Raw genomic sequence first — 22,030 nt, 5'->3', positions numbered from 1 at the left:
CCGTGTGGTCTCCGTTCTGGTGTGTGGAAGATGTGCTCAGTGGAGGTTTGAGCTTTTTGGAAAGAACAGACTTGAGGCCTGGGCAGCCCAGCAGCTGGGCGCCCCCGACCCCTCACCCAGCGGGCGGACGTCCCTCTCTGTGGCTCGTGTGCCACTGTCCACCATCGCCCCAGCCTCTCAGTCTGTGCCTTGCAGTCCCGAGCCGACGGTGGGTCCTGTCTTGCACCGAGGGTGTCCTGTGAGGAAGTCTTTCCGTGGTCACTGGCTGCTCCCGTCAGGTCGTGGGGATGCACTGTGGGCCAGGTGAACCCCTCCGCCCCGTGTTCTCGTGGCTCCGTGGAGGAGAATGGTCTGCCCGCCTGTCCCTCATGCTTGGCCTGTGGCTCTGTGAGGGCCAGGACTGGTCCAGTCTTGGCCAGCACTGAATTCCCAGGGCATAACCAGCACTTAGCATGTCGCAGATGTCCGCTGATTGGTGGACGGACGCGTCCGGTCCAGCTGCCTTCCTGGTCTCAACTCCTGAGTACGCAGGCCTGCGTGGGACTCTAGGTTTTTGCGATTTTTTTTCCCATGGGAGAAATGTGCAGGAGAGTGAGGGCTTTATTTAGGGGAGAAAGGGAAGTCCAGAGGCTAAGGTGGGTCCACAGCAGGCAGAGAGCAGGCCGGGGAAGTCCAGAGGCTAAGTTCGGTCCACACCAGGCAGAGAGTGGCCTGGGGGCGAGCCGCATGCCGCAGGCATGCATACGGGAAAGCAGGGAGTGGGCCGCCCGAAGGCAACGCGGCCTGAAAGCTCTGGGCAACAAGGGCAACCAAAGTGGGGCTCGTGCTCCAGGCCTTTCATCCGCTTCCGAGGGGGAGTGGTTATGTAGCCTGATTGGCAGGTGGGCGAACAGGCGGGGTCAGGCAGGGGCGAGGGATCGCACAGGAGCACGGTGAAGGCGTGGTGTTCCAGCTCACAGACCTAACCGGGTTTATCCTACCTGCCTGCATCGTGCCCCCTCAGAGTCCAGCCCTTGACCCCGAGGGGTGCTGGAGGGCGTAGAATCATCGATCTCCTATGGCTGCTCCCTGCTCACGAGGGGCGTAGCTGTGACTGCTGCACGCGGAGCGCCTCGCGCCGAGGCAGAGCTGTCCGCGAGGTCCACCTGTCTGTCCACCTGTACCTGGGACTTGCTAGGAGGCAGAGCTGCCGTGAGGGGGTCCGCACACAGTAAAACACAGTTCAATGAAAGGAAACCGAAAGAGGTCACTCCTGGGGCTGACATACAAATTCCTGGGACGACTTTTCTTGCCGAAATAAAACCTCGGGTCGTGGTGGCTCAGGAAGAGGCAGCCTGTTCCCTCTCGGGGCTCCTCTGGCTTTTAGAGCATTCTTTTTTGTTTGTTTGTTTGTTTTGTTTTTTTTTGAGAGGCAGAGTGGACAGTGAGAGAAAGAGAGACAGAGAGAAAGGTCTTCCTTTTCTGTTGGTTCACCCTCCAATGGCTGCTGCAGCCGGTGCACCTCGCTGATCTGAAGCCAGGAGCCAGGTGCTTCTCCTGGTCTCCCATGGGGTGCAGGGCCCAAGCACCTGGGCCATCCTCCACTGCACTCCTGGGCCACAGCAGAGAGCTGACCTGGAAGAGGAGCAACCTGGACAGAATCTGGCGCCCCAACCGGGACTAGAACCCAGGGTGCTGGCGCTGCAGGCAGAGGATTAGCCTAGTGAGCCACAGTGCCAGCGGTTTTTGTCTTTTTAAAAAAGATTTATTTTGTTTATTTGAAAGTGTTACAGAGAGAAGTAGAGAGGGAGATCTTCCATCCTCTGGTTCACTCCCCAGTTGGCCACAACAGCCAGAGCTGTGCTGATCTGAAGCCAGGAGCCAGGAGCTTCTTCTGGGTCTCTCACGTGGGTGCAGGGGCCCAAGCACTTGGGCCATCTTCTACTGCTACCCCAGGTGCATCAGCAGGGAGCTGGATTGGAACTAGAGCAGTTGGGACTTGAACCGGCACCCATATGTGCTACAGGCTGAAGCTTTTTTTTTTTTTTTAAAGATTTATTTATTTATTTGAAAGTCAGAGTTACACAGAGAGAGGAGAGGTAGAGAAGGAGAGGTCTTCCATCCGTTGGCTCACTCCCCAATTGGCCGCAACGGATGGAGCTGTGCCGATCCTAAGCCAGGAGCCAGGAGCTTCCTCCGGGTCTCCCACGCGAGTGCAGGGGCCCAAGGACTTGGGCCATCCTCTACTGCTTTCCCAGGCCACACCAGAGAGCTCGATTGGAAGTTGAGCAGCTGGGACTAGAACCGGTGCCCATATGGGATGCTGGTGCCTCAGGCCAGGGCATTAACCCGCTGCGCCACAGCGCCGGCCCCCAGGCCAAAGCTTTAACCTGCGCCAGACTGCTGGCCCCTGTATTTCTTTCTTTCTTTTTTTAATCTTGAGGGAAATGTTCTGTCACTTTAGTTTTGTCTAGATCAGGAGTTAATGCTTCTAAAGGAAAAAGGAGAGAATTAATTTGTGCATATTGTACTTGCTTATTTTTCTCTCTCTTTTTTTAAAAGATTTACTTTATTTGAAAGGCAGAGTTACGGAGAGGGAGAGGGAGAGGGAGAGGGAGAGGGAGAGGGAGAGGAAGAGGGAAGGAAGAGGGAGATGTTCCATCTGCTGGTTCACTCCCCAGATGGCTGCAACAGCCAGTGCTGGGCCAGACTGAAGCCAGGAGCCAAGACTTCCCAGGTCTCCCACGTGGACGCAGGGGCCCCAGCACTTGGGTCATCTTTTGCTGCTTGTCAGCAGGGAGCTGGATTGGAAGTGGAGCAGCCAGGACTCAAACCAGTACCCATCTGGGATGCCGGTGCTGCAGGCGGCGGCTTCACCTGCTACACCACTCACCAGCTCCACGTTTCTTTTTCCTTCATGTTTTTCCTTCTTTGTAGTCATGAGCCGAGTTCATGAAAGGAAGCTCCTCAGAACGCCAATACTGAAGGCGCCTCATGAATCCTTTAAGACTCCAAAGACAGCCAGCGCCATGGCTCACTAGGCTAATCCTCCGCCTGCTGTGTCGGCACCCCAGGTTCTAGTCCCAGTCAGGGCGCCGGATTCTGTCCTGGTTGCCCCTCTTCCAGGCCAGCTGTCTGCTGTGGCCAGGGAGTGCAGTGGAGGATGGCCCAAGTGCTTGGGCCCTGCACCCCATGGGAGACCAGGAGAAGCACCTGGCTCCTGCCATCACATCAGTGCGGTGCGCCGGCTGCAGCGGCCATTGGAGGGTGAACCAACGGCAAAGGAAGACCTTTCTCTCTCTCTCACACTGTCCACTCTGCCTGTCAAAAATAAATAAAATAAAATAAAAGACTCCACAGACCCCAGTCGGCGTCTGAGGATGAGCGCTCCCCCAAAGCAGTCGTCTTGGGGTGGGCTTGGCGGCCCACGCTTGCCCTCCGTCTGCACTTACCTAAAGCCACGCTGGGGATTGCGCGTTCTCTTTTCTTCCTGGACAGAAAGACCTCTGGCCAAGGCTGGGTCATTTTGAACCGAGCAAGAGGAATTTCTAAATGCAGCTAAGTTTTCTGGAAAAAATCGACATCCATGAGTCCCACTGGGAAGTCGTTTCATAACCAGTTTCACAACAGTGCTTTGCTCGCTTCCCGGGAGGTCGGGAGAGACAGGCAGGAAGGCGTGGGGCAGCTCTGCCCTGAGCAACCCGCTGGAGGCGGTCAGGCGTGGAGGAAGTGGGCTGGGCCCCCAGGCCCCCGGCCTCGCCCCTGGGCACACCCTTTGGTGGGGGCCGCTCTCTCACGGTCTAGAAAGGCCCAGGCCTCTTCCAGGGCTTTGAGCTTCCTCCTGTGCTCGGACAGGTGCTGCTGGTCGTGCTCGGTGTGAGCCGTGCCTGGGAGCCACCTGCCCGTTCACGGCCGTGCACACAGCGGCGAAGGTGTCATTCTGACTCAGCGGCTGTGGCTGCGTCTGCAACCTCGCTCTCAGGAAAGGGGCGCCGTTTGCCCCCCTGAGGCCCAGGGCAGACATGTCTCCACCTCTCCTCTCTGCCCTACCCCTCAGGCAGGGCAGGGCTGCCCCTCTGCACCCGAGGCTCTCTCCCCGTGGGGCCAGGCCCTGAGCCAGCAAGGGTTGGAACGTGTCTCCCACTCTTGTGCACGCAGTCCAGACGTGGCTGCATACCCACGTGGGCATGCGTGCACACGCAATCTGCTTGCAGACCGAGAGAGGGCAGGGGGCACTGCTGCTGGAGACGGCGCAGCAGAGCAGAGGCGAGTGCAGGGAGGGGCCCGCAGCCTCCAAGCCACAGGCGCCTTCTGCACACAGCGGCCCCAGCCCGCTCCACCTGCGCCCGGTGGGGCACGGGCAAGCCGCGAGAAGCGGTCCCTCGTTCCAATTCCCATGGTGCACTGGGAGTGGCACCTTTTCCATGGCATGGGCAGCACCGGCCCCAGCTGTTAAGATCCCCCAGCGTGTGTGTCCCCCTCGAGTGGGCCCTGGAGGCGCATCCTCTGAGACGTGCAGAGAAATTCAGCTTCAAGTTCTAGAAAATTCCTGTAAAATCCTGAAGAGAACCTTCAGCCCCGTGCCAGGGGCTGCTCACACAGCCTCCGGGCCAGACCACATGTGACCAGGGACACTGGGGAGCCGTGCCGGCTGTGCATCTCCAGGGAACCGTTTATACACGGGCGTGCTCCGGGGGGCTGCTTCCTCTGCCAGGTGTGTTTGGAGAAGGATTTCGGGGGGAGCGGCCCCCGGGCCGTGCGTGTCCGGACAGCCGGAGGCGTGGGGAGGGTGGCTCGGTGCTCTGGCTCCCAGCACGGGGTGTGCGGGGCGACCTGGGGCCCAGCACCCCCAGTGGCTTCATTGCAGGACCGGGAGCATGGGGGTTTTGGGACTCGGGGAGCCCTCGCTAGCCTTAGCTGGTGTTACCGCGGGCGTCTTCTTTAGGACAAGCGAGACACAGTTTATGCCCAGTAGAGGGCTGACCTGCACCTTCTTCCCAGGGGTCACCTTCTCCTTCTTCTGGAAGACGCGAGGAGAGCAGTCCAGACCCGCGCCGCCCGCCTACGGGGGACAGGTCGTGTCTGATGGCTTCAGGGTCTGCTCTAGCGGTGGCAAAGGCTCCGTGGAGTTGTACACGCGTGAGAACTCCATGACGTGGGAGGCTACCTTCAGTCCACCAGGTGAGTGACGTCAGCCCAGGGACCACCCCGGCTGGGAGCCCGGGCTTGGGGTCCCTGGTGTGCGCAGGCTCCTGTCTTTTCAAGAGTTGCTCAGTTGCGCCTGGGCCCCGTGTGACCTGTTACGAAGCTGTCACCCTGTGGTCATGTGACTGGACCCTGCCTCAGTTTTCACATCTGTGCAGTGGAGATAACTGTAACAGTCCCCACCTCGAGGTGTGGGGAGATTCAGCGGAGTACTGAGCAAGGTGTAAGACGTGTGAGTGGTCGTCAGCTCCTCCTCCTCTCTGGTTCATTCCTGAAGGTGTTGAAACCCTGTTGAGAGCAAGCCTTGGGGAGGGAGGGGCTGCAGAGCGGAGCGCAGAGTGGGGGTGGGGTGGATGGCGAGCGGGCGGAGGACCGGAGGCGTGCGGGCCGGGGCACAGGCGGCTGTTGGTCTGGTTGGCTGATCTCTCGTTCTTCCGGGCAGGAGGTGAGAGGTGTGGGGAGGCTGGAGGAGGTCTGGGGTGCAGATGGGAGAAGGGAGGGGTGAGCAGGACTGGGAGGAGCCTCGGGGGCGCAGGGGTGGGGAGCAGCAGGGAGGCCTGTGCTGGCCTCCTCCAGCTGCAAGGACAGCTCAGGAAGACTTCAGGGCAGCTCCTTGTCCTGAGGGCGGCCGCAGAACAAGTGGCCGCACCTCTGCTCCAGGAGCCTGCGTGAGCGTGAGCGCCTCCCTCAGCTCCGGGTGCCTCGGTGTCCCCACGAGGGTGACAGGCGTGCCTCCAGGGTGGCTGTCAGTCAAGTGGGCCCAGAGCTCCGGCCTGCTGCGGGTCCTGCACGTGCCTGCTGTGCCCTGTCAGTGCTGCCTGTGCGCAGACCCAGCTTGTGCAAGTGGGAAGTCCATGAACTTGCACTTGGGTGTGTCCTCCCTGATCCCCAGACAAAACCTCTGTCCCCACGCACCCTCGACACAGAACTACCTGAATCTTGTCCATGATATTTTTTTAAGATTTATTTATTTGGGAGTTAGAGTGACAGACAGTGAGAGGGAGAGACAGAGAGAAAGAGCTACCGACCACTGGTTTATTCCCCAAATGGCTGAAATGGCCGGAGCTGCGCCGATCCAAAGCCAGGAGCCAGGTGCTTCTTCCAGGTCTCCCATGCAGGTGCAGGGGCCCAAGGACTCGGCCATCTTCTACTGCTTTCCCAGGCCATAGCAGAAAGCTGGATGGGAAGAGGAGCAGCCAGGACTAGAACTGGCATCCATATGGGATGCTGGCACCTCAGGCGGAGGATTAACCTACTGCCCCACGGCACTGGCCCATTGTCCATTATATATATATATATATATATATATATATATATATTTAAGAGATTTTATTCATTTGAGAGGCAGAGTTACAGAGAGAGAGAGAGAGAGAGAGAGGTCTTCCATCTGCTGGTTCACTCCCCAAATGGCCAGACCTGAGCTGATCCAAAGCCAGGAGCTTCTTCCAGGTCTCCCATGCAGGTGCAGGGCCCCAAGCACTTGGCGATCCCCTGCTGCTTTCCCAGGCCATAGCAGAGAGCTGGATCGAAAGTGGAGCAGCTGGGACTTGAACCGCTGTCTTTATGGGATTCTGGTGCTGCAGGCAGAGGCTTAGCCCACTATGCCACAGTGCCGGCCTCATCCATGATATTTTTAAAAATATTTTTATTCATTTGTGAAACAGAGTGAGATCTCCCATCTGCTTCATCCTCTGAATGCCCACCGCAGCTGGGGCTGGGGGGTCAGTCCAGGTCTCCCCCGAGGGTGGCAGGAACCCACAGTGCACTTTAGCGGGAAGCTGGTGTTAGGGGTCGGGGCTGGGAGTCAAACCCAAGTACTCTGGTGTGGGAGGCAGGGGCCTTCGCTGCCAGGCCAAGCACCTGCTCCCGTGTGTGGGCCTGTGGCCTTCTTGACACCGGGGTTTCTTCAGTAAGCGTCTTCTCTCTCTGCTCCTCGGGCTGGTGGGACGGGGCCAGTATCCGGACCCAGGAGTCCACAGAACTTGAGTGCGTTTCAAGGTGCAGCCAGCTGAGCGCTGCCTGTTCCCCCCGGGGGAAGCCGGGAGCTTTGTCAGCGTCTTTGCCTGTCCTCGCTCTTTACTGGGACATGGAAGGGGTTCGCTATTGTTGTTTCAGACTCAAGCGCAGTGACCCCCGGGGCCTCTCTGGGGTCCAGCTGTTCTCCAGAGACTCACAATTATTGGAGTTGCGCGGTCGTGGCAGAGGCCCTGACGTGGCTGGTGGGTGAGCAACGTGACTGCTGGGTGCGGGTGACACACGTGCTCTCAAAGGGCGGCCGCAGCCCATGAGGACATCTGGACACAAACGTGTGCAGGACAGAGGGGCCCCTCGTGGGGACAGCTGCCTTCAGAGTCTGCCGGGCACACTTGCTGACGAGCATGGTTCTTGTGCCGGCACAGGAGAGAACAAAGGCCCATCAACGGTGTTTCCTGAATGAGCCCGGAGGGTGGCCTCACCTGCCAGGTGTCCACCACGTTGGTTAGCATCACACACGCACGTGCAGTGCACACACACACACATGCACACATGCGCACACACATGCACACACACATGCACACATGTACACACGCATGAACAACCATGCACACATGCGCACACACATACACACACGCTGAGCTCAACACCGGTGGCCGGGGGCTGGGTGCGGCCCCTGGGTGGGTTTTAGGGTCCTGCACGCGATTGCTTAGGTGATATTTAAAACCTGTCTTGAATGAGCTCTATTAGCCGTGATTTTATCTGCAAACCAGCAGTCTCTGGTTTCTCTTGGAGGTTGAGGAGAGTAGTGACGTGGAGGCCTTGTGTTTTGGGTTAGGGACAGGGGAGGGGCTGCCTGCCCTGGGCGGGGGCAGCTGCCCTCCCTCGGTGGCGCAGCACCGGGTCCTCCTCGCAGGGAGTTCCTGTGCTCACCTTCACCCCGCCCCTGTAGGCGGGGCTTGCGGGTCTGTTACTATTGTCTTAGTCGACTTTATTTCTTAGCGCAGATTTAATATCTATTTATTTGAAAGGCAGAGCAACAGAGAGGGAGAGACGCAGCAGCAGAACTCCAGAGCAGCCAGGGCTGAGCCAGGGCCTCCCTCCTGGTGTCCCACATGAGTGCCAGAAACCGTCACAAAGCAGGAGGCTGGAGCAGAGGCGGAGGCGGGTTTGAACCCTCGCACTCCAAAATGGGAGGTGGCATCCGGGTGGAGGTGGCCTGCTGAGCCTCAGCGCCCGCCCCTTACCACAGCTCTAGACTCACGGCAAGACCGAGGGCAGTGTCCCCACGCAGCCCCTTTCCCTACGCACGCCATCAGCATCCTCCCCACGTGGGCAGGTCTTTGTCCCCTCAGTCCCCAGCGTCCGTCAGCGCTCACCCTTGAGTTGTGCATTCTGTAGGTGGTGAGGGGTCTTCCTGGGACCTCTGCTGGCGGTAGCTGGGTGGGCTGTCTTCTCCTCGCTGGGTATATTTCTGATAAGAGTCCTTCTTCGCATGTCTTTTGCTGCGTTTCCTGCTAGTCCGAGACTTACCCACACACTCTTCTGTGTCTCTCACAGAGCGGAAGTGTACAGCTTTAACGCTGTCCAGCTTGTCTCTTCCATGGGTTGTGCCTTTGGGGCTGTATCTAAAAAGCCCTCACCAAGCCCGTGTGCGTTTAGGTGTGCTCCTGTTATCTTTTAGGGGTCTTAATTGTTTTTGCATTTTAGGTTTAGGTCTGTGACCATTTTGAGTTTCTTGGTGAGGTGGATGTGAGGTCTGAATGTAGATTCTTCTGTTGTAGTTGCATTTGAATGTTCAATTGTTCCTGTACCACTAGTTGAAGGTTACCGTTGTCCCACCGCATTGCCTTTGTTCCTCTGCCAAAGGTCAGGTGATGGGGGTGGGCGTGTGGCACAGCGGCTCGAGCTGCCGCTTGGGACACCTGCGTCCCGTATAGAGCGCCAGTTCAAGTCCCAGCTATTCTGCTTGTGATCCAGCTTCCAATACTGCTCCTGGAAAGGCAACGGAAGATAGCTGAAGTCCTGGGGCACCTGTCACCCACGTGGGAGACCTGGGTGGACTGTCTGACTCCTGGCTTTGGCCTGGTCCAGTCCCAGCTGTTGCAGCTGTTTGGGGAGTGAACCAGTGGATGGAAAACCTCCCTCCCTCTGTGACTCTGCCTTTCAAATAATCTTAAAAACATCAGTTGGCTGTATTTTTGTTAGCCTCTCTCTGGGCTGTTTATTCTGTTCCATTGATCTATTGGCCTGTGTCCCCTATTGCACTGATTACTGTAGTAGAACAGGAAGTCTTGAAGCCAGGGGTGCCAGTCCTCTGTCTTCAGCAGTGTGTGCTGTTCTGGGTGTCAGCCTCCACATAAGCTTTAGATTCCGTTTGCTGATATCCATAAAGTCACTCCCTGGGATTTTGATTGCGATTGCACTGAACAGATGGATCAGTTTGGGAAGAATCAGCATCCTGACAGTATGGAATCTTCCTATCCATGAACATGGGCCATCTCTCTATTTATTTGCCTCTTTTAAAAATCTTTCATCAGAGTTTTATAGTTTTCCTAGGATAGTTCTTATGTATGTTTTGTTAGATTTATACCTAATTATTTCTTTCTTTTTTTTTGGTACTCAAGTAAATAACAATTTAAAAAATAAGGTTTGGCTACTTATGCACATTTTCCCTTCTAGTTAACTTTACTTTTTTCCTTTTTTAAAATAGAGAAATATACTATACTCACCCTCCTGTGTCACAGAACCCCAGAGCTTCTTACTGCTGTCTAACTATAACAGTTGTCCATCCACCTGTCCACCTGTCCACCTGTCCACCAGCCTTCCCCCACCCCTTCCTCCCCACTTCTCTCTCCAGCCTCTGATAGCCACCATTGTATTTTTAACTTATGTGAAATCACTTTTTTTTTTTTAGATTCCACATATGAGTGAGATCGTGTGGTATTTGTCTTTCTCTGCTTGGTTTATTTAACTTAACACATGACCTCCAGTTCCATTCATGTTGGAACAAGAGTTCATGCTTTTTTTTACAGCTGAGTAATATTCCATTGTGTGAATGTACCACATTTTCTTTATCTGCTCATTGACAGATGGACACTTGGGTTGCCTCCAGTTATCAGTTATTGTGAATAGTGCCGCAGTAAACACAGAGTGGATGGGTTTCATCTCCCCCAGATGTGTGCCCAGAGGTGGACGCTGGGTCATGTGGTGATCCCGCCTTCAGTTTCCCGAGGAAGCTCCACACTGTCTTCACGATGGCTGCGCTGACTTGCAGCACTGCCGACGGGGCTGCACGTGCTTCCTTCGCTCCCATCCTCACCAGTGCTTGTTGTCTTTGTGTTTTTGATAATTGCTGATCCTGCTCGGATGAGGTGATGTCCGTCTCACTGTGGTTTGGGATCAGCGGTTCCCTGATGACTAGTTCTAGTGAGTGTTTATCTACCTTTGGCTACTTGTTTGTATTCCTTTGAAAAATGTCTGTTTAGGTCTACTGCCCATTTTAAAATTGGAGCATTGTTCTTGCAGTTGAGTTCCTTAAATATTCTAAATACCAACCACTTGTCAGACGTCTGTCTCAGAACTATCTCCTCCCGTCTTGTCGTCTCGTCATTTTTCCTAGCTCTGTTGGTTGACTGTTTTGCTGTGCAGAAGCTCTTGAGTTTGATGAAATCTCATTTTGCATTCATTTCCTGTGCTTTGGGGCTGACTTAGGAAATCCGTGCCCATCCCATTTCCTGAAGTGCTCTCCTCTGGTTTCTTGTCGCAGTTTTAAATCTTCAGGTCTCACAGGTAGGTCTGTGACCCATTTTCAGTTGGATTCTGGGCAAGGTGAGCTCGTGGGCTAGCTTCCTTCTTCTGCGTGTGGATATCCCAGCACCATTTATCAAAAACCCCGTTCCCTTTGCAGTGCGTGCGATCCACGGCTTTGTCGGAGGCTGGCTGGCTGGAGGTGCGCGGCGCTCGGCTGCTCTCCCAGGGCTCCTGTCTCTCCCGTTGGCCTTTGCACCTGTGTGTGCCTCTACCACGCCGTTTTGATTATTGCACCTTAGCAATTCAATTTTTTAAAGATTTATTTGTTTATTTGAAAGTCAGAGTTACACAGAGAGAGGAGAGAGAGAGGGGGAGAGAGAGAGAGAGGTCTTCCATCCATTGGTTCACTCCCCAATTGGCTGCAACGGCTGGAGCTGCGCCAATAAGAAGCCAGGAGCCAGGAGCTTCTTCCAGGTCTCCCATGCGGGTGCAGGGGCCCAAGCACTTGGGCCATCCTCCACTGCTTTCCCAGGCCACAGCAGGGAGCTGGATCAGAAGAGGAGCAGCTGGGATGCCAACTGGAGCCATATGGGACGCTGGTGCCACAGGCGGAGGCTTAGCCCACTACGCCTCAGTGCCAGCCCCAGGAGTCGACTTTCGCACGTTATCTTTGTATCCTGCAATCTTGCTATGCTCGTTTATTGTGTATAGAGGATATGCATATATACAGCACATGTACACGTTTCGGTAGGATGTTTGGTTGTTGGTGATCCCTCCTGGTTTTCTACGTAGGCCTGCACTTCCTCTGTGGTCAGGGCAGCTGTCTTGCGTTCTTTCCAATCTGTGTCCTTCAGTGAGGACTTCTGTGTGGTGAAGGGACAACCCCACCGTGTCTCTGACCACGCTGGTCTTTGCAGCCGGGTGATGGTCTGGTTGATGCTCTGCTCTTCCCTGAAGCATTTTCTCTCCTTTCCTCGCAGGCATTGCATTTGTGACTCCTGTATTCAAGCAAGGGACTTCTGGAACGGCCCTTGCAGCTTTCCTTCTTGTGCTCCAAGGAGCTGAGGGAAGTCAGGCCCATATCCGGGCTCCCAGAGTTCCCTGTGAGCTGTCACCTTCAGGAAGAGGAGAGACCTCAAAGTCCTGGGGAGACACGGGCCCAGGAGCGCGACCGCGGCGCACTCAGACTGGTTCCTTCCCTCTCTTCCAGGGCCCTACTGGACTCACATCCTGTTCACGTGGAAGTCCAAGGAGGGTCTGAAAGTGTACGTCAACGGGACCCTGAGTACCTCGGATCCAAGCGGAAAAGTGTCCTATGCCTACGGGGAGCCCAGCGTCAACCTCGTGATCGGGTCCGAGCAGGACCAGACCAAGCGTTACGAGAACGGCGCTTTCGACGAGTTCATCATCTGGGAACGGGCCCTGACTCCGCACGAGGTCGCCATGTACTTCACAGCCGCCATTGGTCAGTGAGCGGGGAGGGCTGTGGGCAGGGCCAGCGCCGGTTCCTGGGGGCACCCGTTTCCCTCCCCCTTGCCAGCGTCTTCTCCCACGCACCTGTTACAGCCCCGCAGGCGTGGGGTGGGCCCCAAGGGACCCCCGTCAGCACCTGTGCCCTAACACAGAGGGAACGAGTTTTGTCCTGCTCCCCATCACGGTGTCCAGATGCACACAGTCAATGCCTGCAGAGGGCGCTGGAGAGCAGGCAGCCCAGGTCCTCAACGCATCTGATCCACACGTATTTCCCTGGGACTCCCGAGTGCCAGACTCTCTGACGGGTCCTGGGAGAGCCCCAGGGATGCCTCTTCCTGCTCAGCACAGAGCGGCTACTCAGAGCAGGGCCTGGGTTCAAATCTTCACTGTGTCAGGAGGAACCATGAGACTTCGGGAAGCCATTTTCTTTGAGTCGGGGAGAGGGCCACACAGCGTCCACTCGGGCGTTTGAAAGGCAGCCATCGGGCAGCCTGCAGTAAGTTCGTGGTGTGGTGTAGCTCACCATCGAGGGAAGCCCACACCTGTCAAGCAGTCCTCCGTGCACCCCTGGCTGGCCCTGCCAGCATGGGTCTGCTCTCCACCCTGGGGTTTACTTCTTCTTCTTCTTCTTCTTCTTCTTCTTCTTCTTCTTCTTCTTTTTTTTTTTTTTTTTTTTTTTGACAGGCAGAGTGGACAGAGAGACAGAGAGAAAGGTCTTTCTTTTCCGTTGGTTCACCCTCCAATAGCCGCCGCGGCTGGTGCGTTGCGGCTGGTGCATTGAGCAGATCCGAAGCCAGGAGCCAGGTGCTTCTCCTGGTCTCACATGGGGTGCAGGGCCCAAGCACTTGGGCCATCCTCCACTGCACTCCCAGGCCACAGCAGAGAGCTGGCCTGGAAGAGGGGCAACCGGGACAGACTCCGGCGCCCCTACCGGGACTAGAACCCGGTGTGCCGGCACTGCAGGCGGAGGATTAGCCTAGTGAGCCGCGGCGCCGGCCAGGATTTGCTTCTTATGGATGCTGCATCCAAACAGAGTCATGGAATGCACGGCTTTGGCCTCCGTCTCACATCACGGATTTTTCCTGCACGGATGGATGAGCCTCCTCTGGGCAGTGCCGTGCAGATAACTGGTGAGGGGGTGTGGGAGGCCCGGGCGCAATGCCCGACTCAGGCTGTACGTCCAGCAGGTCTTTGCTTCTTTTAAAATGAATACCCAGGGCAGGCCTTTCCCCACAGTCGTACCACCACGTGGGATGCCCCCATCCCCTGTCAGAGTGCCTGGTCCAGCTGCCCGCTAATGCTCACCCTAGGAGGCAGCTCACCCTGGGGTCCCTGCCACCCATGTGGAAGACCTGTGTTGTGGACCAGGCTCCTGGCTTAGGCCTGGCCCAGCCCCAGCTGTTGCGGCCATCTGGGGAGTGAACCAGGAGATAGGTGGAACACCTCTGTCTATCTCTCTGCTTTTCAAATAAATAAAATGCAGAAATTCATATTGACTCCCCTGTTCAACTGTATTTTCGTTTTTCCCACAAGTGAATGCCCTGTTTCTGTTCCTCCAAGGAGAACAGGGATGGCACACAGGTGTCTCAGACGCCTGCGGGCTGCATGCCCTGCAGGGCGGTGGGCCGCTCAGGGCAGGCAGGGGAAGGCCCCCTCAGCTTCCCAAGTCGAGTTCTTTATTTGTTAGGATTCTGCTGATTGTGCGAGAGAAAACTCAGCCCCTGAGGCTTCAGCCGTCTTGCACTGGGCGGGGTTGGCTCAGGACTGGTGCCATGTGGGCGCTCACGGGGTGGCACCAGGCGTCTCCAGTTTTGGCCCTGCCTGCCTTCCTGTTAGCATCTGTGGCCCCCCAGGGTCACATCCTCACCCTCAGCAGCCTCCGCAGAGAGAACGGGAGCTTCTCTTTCCTCTGGTTTCCCACACCAGGGCCAGGCATGTCTTGTTGGCCCAAATGGAGCTGTGCCTCGCTTTTGAAAGTAAAGGTTTATTTATTTTTATTTGAAAGGCAGAGTTACAGGGAGAACAAGAGCAAGAGATCTTGCATTTGCTGGTTCACTCCCCAATGACTGCAGCGGCCGAGGCTGGGCCAGGAGCTTCATCTAGGTCTCCCATGTGGGTGGTCCAAGCACTCGGGCCATCATCCAGTGCTTTCCCAGGTGCATTAGCAGGGAGCTGGATCGGAAGTGGAGCAGCTGGGACTTGAACCAGCACCCATATGGATTGCCAGCATTGTAGGCGCAGGCTTCCCCTGCTGCCCCGCATCACCACCCCATCCCTGGGTCTTCTCGGCATCGACTGTTGTGCCTGGGGCTGTGAAATGCTGACTGGATGTTCCTGGGCCAGAGTCGCCCAGATGTGGCAGGGAGGGGGCCGATGCCAGGCAGGCGCTGGTGTCGGAGAGGGGGCCGATGCCGGGCAGGCGCTGGTGTCGGAGAGGGGGCCGATGCCGGGCAGTCGTTGGCGCTGGTGTCGGAGAGGGGGCCGATGCCGGGCAGGCAGAAGCGCCGTGTCCTCTGCAGCCTTGGGCGACCCCTCCTCCCACCTGCGCCTGGAAAGACAGAACTCTTACCCTTCCTTTCACAGCAGTGACGTAACAAATACTATGTGCTTCAGGATGAGAACTCACTCCACTGCTTTTCTTTTCTTTTTAAATATTTATTTATTTGAAAGGCAGAGTTACAGAGAGGCAGAGGCACAGAGAGAGGTCTTCCATCCACTGGCTCACTCCCCAGATGGCTGCAACAGCTGGAGCTTAGCTGGTCCGGAGCCAGGAGCTTCTTCCAGGTCTCCCACGCAGGTGCAGGGGCCCAAGGACTTGGGCATCTTCTACTGCTTTCCCAGGCCACAGCAGAGAGCTGGATCGGAAGTGGAACAGCTGGGTCTCGAACTGGCGCCCATGTGGGATGCCGGCACTGCAGGCGGCGGCCTTACCTGCTGCACCACAGTGCCGGCCCCTCGACTGTTTTAAATCGCCGAGGACTCAGAGCTGTCCCTTTGACACCAGGATGCACTTGTGTTCCGTGGGAAGGCCAGGTTTCTAAATATACCTTCCTCATGGCTCACTGATTTCGTGACGTGGGGAAGGGGAGCCGCTGTTTCTGGTTCTTGGAGCTAGCACAGGGGGAGCTCAGCTCAGGCCTCTCTGACCCCTGCCGTTGGTGGAGGTGACATCCCATTCTTGGGGGGACTCTAGAGGAATGTTCCATGAACACCTGTAGCCCCAGAAGTTCAGGCCCTGCACAGTCCCTGAACAAATCCCACACGCCATGGTGATTTGGTTTTCGAGAGGGGGGTGATGGATGTGTGGGAAAAAGCACCCTTGGGGCCTCTGTGTGGGGCCTGGTGTGTCCAACAGAGTGGGCCCGAGCAGCTGTGCAGACCCATCCAGAACAGGAACCCAGGCTGCTCTTGCCGGGCCCTGCCCAGGGCGCCGTGGCCGCAGGACCCGGGAGACCTTGCAGCTGCGCTGAGCTTGGCCGCAGAGGAGAGTTCCCCTGAGAGGCCTCGCCGGTCCTGTTAGCCCGAGCAGATCAGACTGTCCACTCATACACAGGCCACCGCCTGTCTTCCTGGCCAGGTCCCTGTCCCCGGCTGGAATGCGTAGGGGCTCCCTCTGCCGAGAAGCAGGGGCCAGTGGACGGCTCCGCAGCGGGCCGTGTGGCTGGCGAGCCGGTGTCTGCAGATACTGAGAGCACAGGCCACCCAGCAGGCCACGGGAGCTGAGCCAGGCTGCAGGTGTGGGCACGGTGGCCAGCTGATTTTCATTCTCTGCGCTTGCGCGTGGATTCACACGAGGTCCGTGAGTGTGATGTGATTCCCCGGTCACTCCTTGGTGCCCGCGGAATGAACGTCACTCTCAGGCGGAGGACAAAGCAGTCCTGGGGCCCGGCTGTTCCATCAGCGTCACACCTCCCGCACTCCCTGGGCACCCAGCCCCGCCCGAGCTCAGGGATCTGTCACGGCTGCGGCCAGCAAGGGCTGCTGCCACCAATTCCTCAGGTCACCCAGGCTGACCCAGAGAGAGAGCCCAGCTGAAGCAGAACGCTCGCTGCGTCTGCGTTCTCACCGGGAAACGTGGGGTGAGCGGGGAGAACGCTGAGGCCGTGTTGGAGCCTGGGTCTCGATGGCTTCCCTGTCGGGGACTTCACAGCTCTCCGTGTGGAGTCTGGGAGCAAAGCAGCCAGGGTCCTCGGCGCAGGTGAGGGCTCGGGGCCACCGCCACCGCCTCCCTGGGCCCCCCACTCTGCTAGGCCCTCCTGTTGGAAGGGGCTCCCAGGCCCTGCCTCCCCGACCCAACCTGAAGCCAGGCTGCCTCTCGACTAAGTGGCTTGGACGCAGCTCAGGCCTCTGCTGGTTCCTTCTTTGGAATTGGTTGGGCTTTATATAAAATCGCTTTTTCACCTGATGACTTCCAGCTAGAATGTAAAGGGACAGATCTGCCCTGGGACACAGGTGCGGCTCGTGCCCGCCCCTCGGCTGATGTCTTAGCCGCGGCCTGTCCAGAACCCTTCGCTTACCTGCTGGGACCCTGCCTGCTCTCGCGGCTGCGTCGACGAGGACAGGCCTTCCTGAGCGACCGTCGCATCCCTTGCCTAGTCAAGCATCCGTTGTTTTTCTTCTCCCCAGGAAAGCATGTTTCGCCGTCTTCAACCCTGCCCAGCTACTTCACGACTCCTGCGGCAAACGCCATGGTGAGCAGCCCCTCGCGGGTCCCTTCTGCCTCGAGCCCATGCCCTGAGAGTGAAGGCCGCCGGGCAGGTGGGCTGCACTCCCCTGGCCGTGGCGTGTCTGGGAGAGGAGGTGGGGGGAGGGAGCTTCAGGCCGCATCCAGGTGCTGGGAGAGAAACCCTTGGTTCTTGGGGATGGCGGCCTCGGGCGCGTCGAGGGGGAAGGAGGCTGCTGGGCTGAGGGGCGCTGAGGTCCACCCTGGGGACTGGGGCAGCACGGGCACAGCGCGTGGGGGCAGAGGGCTCTCGGCATGAGGGGCGCTGAGGTCCACCCCAGGGACTGGGGCAGCACGGGCACAGTGCGTGGGGGCAGAGGGCTCTCGGTGTGAGGGGCGCTGAGGTCAGCTCGCGGGGGGGCACCAAGGAGCCGGGCCCAACGCGCAGCTTCACCCCACATCCGTGTCGTTGGCTCCTGGAGGACAGAAGCAGCTGCGACAGGTGTCCTGCTGGAATTAGGTGTGGTCAGTGCAGAGCCCTCCTCTCTGAGGCCCTTAAGGGACCAGGGAGAACATGGGCCGCGGCTGGGTCCAACCCCAGGTCCCCACTCATCTGTGTGTGCGTCTCATCTGCGTGTGCGTCTCATCTGCGTGTGCGTCTCATCTGTGTGTCTCATCTGTGTGTGCGTCTCATCTGTGTGTGCGTCTCATCTGTGTGTGCATCTTATTTGTGAGTGTGTCTCATCTGTGTGTGCCCTCCATCTGTCAGAGGGCACCCAGCAGCAGTGTGTGGTGAGGGTGCGTGTTAACATCTGCGCTCTGCAGGTTGTGGTGAGGGTACATGTTGTGTATGTGTGTAGATTGTGGTGAGGGTGTGTGTTGTGTCTGTAGGTGTGGTGAGGGTGTTGTGTGTGGAGGTGTGGTGAGGGTGTGTGTTGTGTGTGGAGGTGTGGTGAGGGTGTGTGTTGTGTGTGGAGGTGTGGTGAGGGTGTTGTGTGTATAGGTGTGGTGAGGGTGTTGTGTCTGTAGGTGTAGTGAGGGTGTGTGTTGTGTGTAGAGGTGTGGTGAGGGTGCGTGTTGTGTGTGGAGGTGTGGTGAGGGTGCATGTTGTGTGTGGAGGTGTGGTGAGGGTGCATGTTGTGTGTGTCCGTATGTGTGGTGAGGGTGCGTGTTGTGTCTGTAGGTGTGGTGAGGGTGCGTGTGTGTGTGGAGGTGTTGTGAGAGTGCGTGTTGTGTGTGTCCGTAGGTGTGGTGAGGGTGTTGTGTGTGGAGGTGTGGTGAGAGTTCATGTTGTGTGTGGAGGTGTGGTGAGGGTGCATGTTGTGTGTGGAGGTGTGGTGAGGGTGCGTGTTGTGTCTGTAGGTGTGTTGAGGGTGTGTGTTGTGTGTATAGGTGTGGTGAGGGTGTTGTGTGTGTAGGTGTGGTGAGGGTGTGTGTTGTGTGTGGAGGTGTGGTGAGGGTGTGTGTTGTGTGTGGAGGTGTGGTGAGGGTGCGTGTTGTGTCTGTAGGTGTGTTGAGGGTGTGTGTTGTGTGTATAGGTGTGGTGAGGGTGTTGTGTGTGTAGGTGTGGTGAGGGTGCGTGTTGTGTGTGGAGGTGTGGTGAGGGTGTATGTTGTGTGTGGAGGTGTGGTGAGGGTGCGTGTTGTGTCTGTAGGTGTGTTGAGGGTGTGTGTTGTGTGTATAGGTGTGGTGAGGGTGTTGTGTGTGTAGGTGTGGTGAGGGTGTGTGTTGTGTGTGTAGGTGTGGTGAGGGTGTGTGTTGTGTGTGTAGGTGTGGTGAGGGTGCGTGTTGTGTGTGTAGGTGTGGTGAGGGTACGTGTTGTGTCCATAGGTGTGGTGAGAGTGTTGTGTCTGTAGGTGTGGTGAGGGTGTATGTTGTGTGTATAGGTGTGGTGAGGGTGTGTGTTGTGTCCGTATGTGTGGTGAGGGTGCGTGTTGTGTCCGTATGTGTGGTGAGGGTGTGTGTTGTGTGTGGAGGTGTGGTGAGGGTGTGTGTTGTGTGTGGAGGTGTGGTGAGGCTGCGTGTCTACACACACAGCGCTCACGGAAGCGCTGGGCTGAGCAGGTGCTGTGCCGTGACTGGTGGCCTGGCAGCACGGAGTCGGCAGCCGGCAGGAGGCACTTCTGTGCGCCTCTGGCTCTGCACCGGGCAGGAACTCACGGGCCGCATCCTGCAGGTGCCCACCGATGCCTACCTGCCCGTCATAACCAACCTGACAGAGGAGAGGAAGTGCTTCCAGCACCCTGCTGTGGTCCTGCCCTACCTGCAGAACGTGTCCCTCAGCCTGCCCCACCAGGCCCTGTCGGAGGAGACGGCCCTGAACCTCACCCAGGTGAGGCTCTGCCCCGCTGCCAGCCACGGCCCTCGCGCGTGTTCTGCTGGGACGACACGGAGTTCTAAGAAACCGGGCGCTCTCCCAGGAAGCCTGTGCCGCTCACGCATAGCCGGGGGGCGAGACACTGCGCAGGGGCCTCCCTCGCTAGTGCCTGGTCTCTAGTGCCTTCCCCGCCAGAGGCCCTGGGTTTGCAGCTCCGGCTCTGAGCTCTGCCGCAACAGGCAGGAGGTGGAGCCAGGTGGTTGGCGGATGCCATCAGGGGCCCCAGACCACAGTGTGCGCCACAGGAGTCTCCGAGGTTCTTGAACGTGCTTAGTGAATGCGACACGCGTGGTGCTGCAGGCAGAGCCGTTCTCCAGGTCCCTGCAGGGCTGGGTGGAGGGTGCTGTGCACAGACGCCCCTGTCTCGGCTGTGCACAGACACCCCTGTCTCAGTTTAACCCCAACCCTAACCCCACAAGCCTCAGTTTACCCGTCTGTGACGTGGGGAGATTTAGGTCCCCCAGGGGTCTCTCGGTTGTGACCATGAGCAAAACCAGCCTGGCCACGAGGGCACCTGCTCCACGTGGACGCCGGCCTCAGCTCTGGCTCTACCTGTGCCACACACACTCCAGGGCTTGCTGGTCTGCACCAGTCAGGCGTCAGCATGGCAAGTGCCACTTCCTGGAACCGTGGCAGCCAGGCAGACGGCGCCCTGCCGTTCCAAGGCCCTGCTCCCAGCCCGACTCCTCCTGCCCGTGTGTAGGAAGGCAAGGCTTGTTGACGCTCCTTGCCCAAACTACCGTATCTCATTGGCCAGAGCTGGGTCACGTGACTTCCCAAGGGGCGCAAGGTTGGCCTGGTTGCTCAGACAGTCACACGGGAGCTCCTGGGTGGGGCTGAGGCTGCTCCTGTGAGAGTCTTCCTGGTGCCCCCAGGGTGGGCCGTGGGCAGTGTTGGGTGGAGAAGGACTGAACTGGGACAGTCTCATGTCATCGTGCACATCCGGTCTCTCACGTGAGTGGCAGGGGCCCAGACACCTTTCCCAGGCCATCAGCAGGGAGCTGGTTTGGAAGTGGGTCAGTGGCGACTCAAACTGGTGCCCATGTGGGATGCCGTCGTCACAGGCAATGGCTTTACCTGCTACGCCACAGTGCTGGCTCCCTCCTTGTGAGTACTGAGCCAGCTTCAGGGGGTTGCCATGACAGCTGACGCTAAACACACACGTTCACTCTAGCCCGAGGCCCCCTCTGAGCACAGTGGTGACCGTGAAACCTCCTTACAAGGTGTGCAGGGCACTCACGGGGCCCATCCGTGTTTCCTGTGTCTGGGGAAGAAGCTGGCTGGCACGGGCTCCTGACTCAGCACTAAGAGACGGTGACTCGGCACGCGCCTGAGGGTGGCTGCTTAGCGGCCTTGGAGTGGGCAGTCTGCCGTGCCACAGCTGGTTGCTAAGTTCTGGCCCGGTGCTGGGTGGGGCGCTGGGAGCCCAGCTCCGCTCCTGCCCTCTCTGGGCTTGTGGCCGTCAGCGGGGTGCTGGGCCTGAGGGTCACTCCCCAGAATCTCCCAGAATTCTGTGTCAGGCGGGCCTGGGACACACTGTGAGGACACAGCACCACCGCCCGGCTCTGATCCTGTTGCTGATTGGACGGGCCTGTCTTGTATGTGGTGTGTGGAGGTGGCACGTAGACACGAGATGGACAGGTACAAACTCTCGCGCTGCCAAGCTGTGGGCCAGGGAACAGCAGAGCCGGCAGGAGCCGGGCCAGGCACGCAGGTCAGAGCTCGGTCGAGGCCCGAGCAGCCTGCTCTGCAGGGCCCAGGTGTGGTTGGGGTGGTTGGGGGTAGCAGGGAGAGTGAGGTGAGGGGCGCTGAGGCCACGGCTGCTCCACACCCTCTCTGGGACTGTATTTTGCAGCAGATGGCTCAGGGCAGGTCCATGCGGGATTCGCTTGGTGAATTCCTCGTTCCCTGATGCTCTCTTTCCTCTGCATTAACCTGACACAGTCAGAAACTACAAATGCAGGTGCCCTCGGGGCCAGACAAACAGCACAGATGTGTGCAGTGGGCCAGACATAAGCGACAGGCGCAGACCACCGCTCACGGCTCCTCTGCAGAGAGCAGTCGCAGCCGCTACTCAAACGTTGGCTGTAGCCTTCAGGGTTGCCTCTGCTGGTTTGTCAGGAGAGGCTCATTTTTCAAATGGATTTTTCAAATGGGAAATCTTCCAGATTTAAAAAGTGGGCCGCTGATTTCTTGGAAAAGAAATTACGTGCGGACCAGATGAGCGACATCAGGGAGGCTTGGCCATGCGTGGCTCGTCTGTGGCTGCCTGCACCTCCAGGCATCAGGTGCCTGGCCCAAAGAGCCGGGACTCTGAGAAGGCTGCTGACCCAGCGAGGGCAGCAGGGGCCAGGGCCACTGTTCTGTGTCTGGCTGCTCCAGGGCGGCCCGGCAGGGTCTTGCCTGAGGTTTGTACGGTGAGGATGAGCAGAGGAGCCAGGGACTTCGCTGCTATCCTCTCTAACCGGTATCTGAACGCGTGAGGCAGAAAACGGTGTCTGCACACTGCCATTTGCGGGGGTCTCAGGAGGTGTAGCCCCGGCCCTGCATTCTAAGTCTGTCTGGAGCCATTTGCCGGGGTCTCCGGAGGTGTGGACCAGGCCCTG

General features: G+C 58.0%; 1 protein-coding gene and 1 long non-coding RNA gene across 3 annotated transcripts in view; one reads left to right on the top strand and one right to left on the bottom strand.

Moving 5' to 3' along the window:
• The window catches only part of ADGRD1 (adhesion G protein-coupled receptor D1), a 118,304-nt gene that overhangs the window by 18,141 nt on the left and 78,133 nt on the right, over nucleotides 1–22,030 (top strand). For both annotated transcript variants that reach the window (XM_070066276.2, XM_070066275.2), the window contains 4 exons: nucleotides 4,981–5,160; nucleotides 12,122–12,376; nucleotides 17,011–17,075; nucleotides 19,224–19,379. In XM_070066276.2, coding sequence (XP_069922377.2) covers nucleotides 4,981–5,160; nucleotides 12,122–12,376; nucleotides 17,011–17,075; nucleotides 19,224–19,379 — 656 coding nt within the window. The remainder of the gene's footprint in view (nucleotides 1–4,980; nucleotides 5,161–12,121; nucleotides 12,377–17,010; nucleotides 17,076–19,223; nucleotides 19,380–22,030) is intronic.
• Nucleotides 1,723–3,548, bottom strand: LOC149119812 (uncharacterized). The gene is made up of 2 exons (XR_016227146.1): nucleotides 3,432–3,548; nucleotides 1,723–1,951 (listed from the first exon to the last, which is right to left on the bottom strand). It is a non-coding gene; the product is annotated as an uncharacterized LOC149119812 (long non-coding RNA).

This window comes from Oryctolagus cuniculus, chromosome 21 (genome assembly GCF_051225735.1).
Source record: "Oryctolagus cuniculus isolate XC-2025 breed Fujian yellow rabbit chromosome 21, ASM5122573v1, whole genome shotgun sequence".
Taxonomy (NCBI): domain Eukaryota; kingdom Metazoa; phylum Chordata; class Mammalia; order Lagomorpha; family Leporidae; genus Oryctolagus; species Oryctolagus cuniculus.
This window is presented reverse-complemented; position numbering and strand designations above follow the sequence as displayed.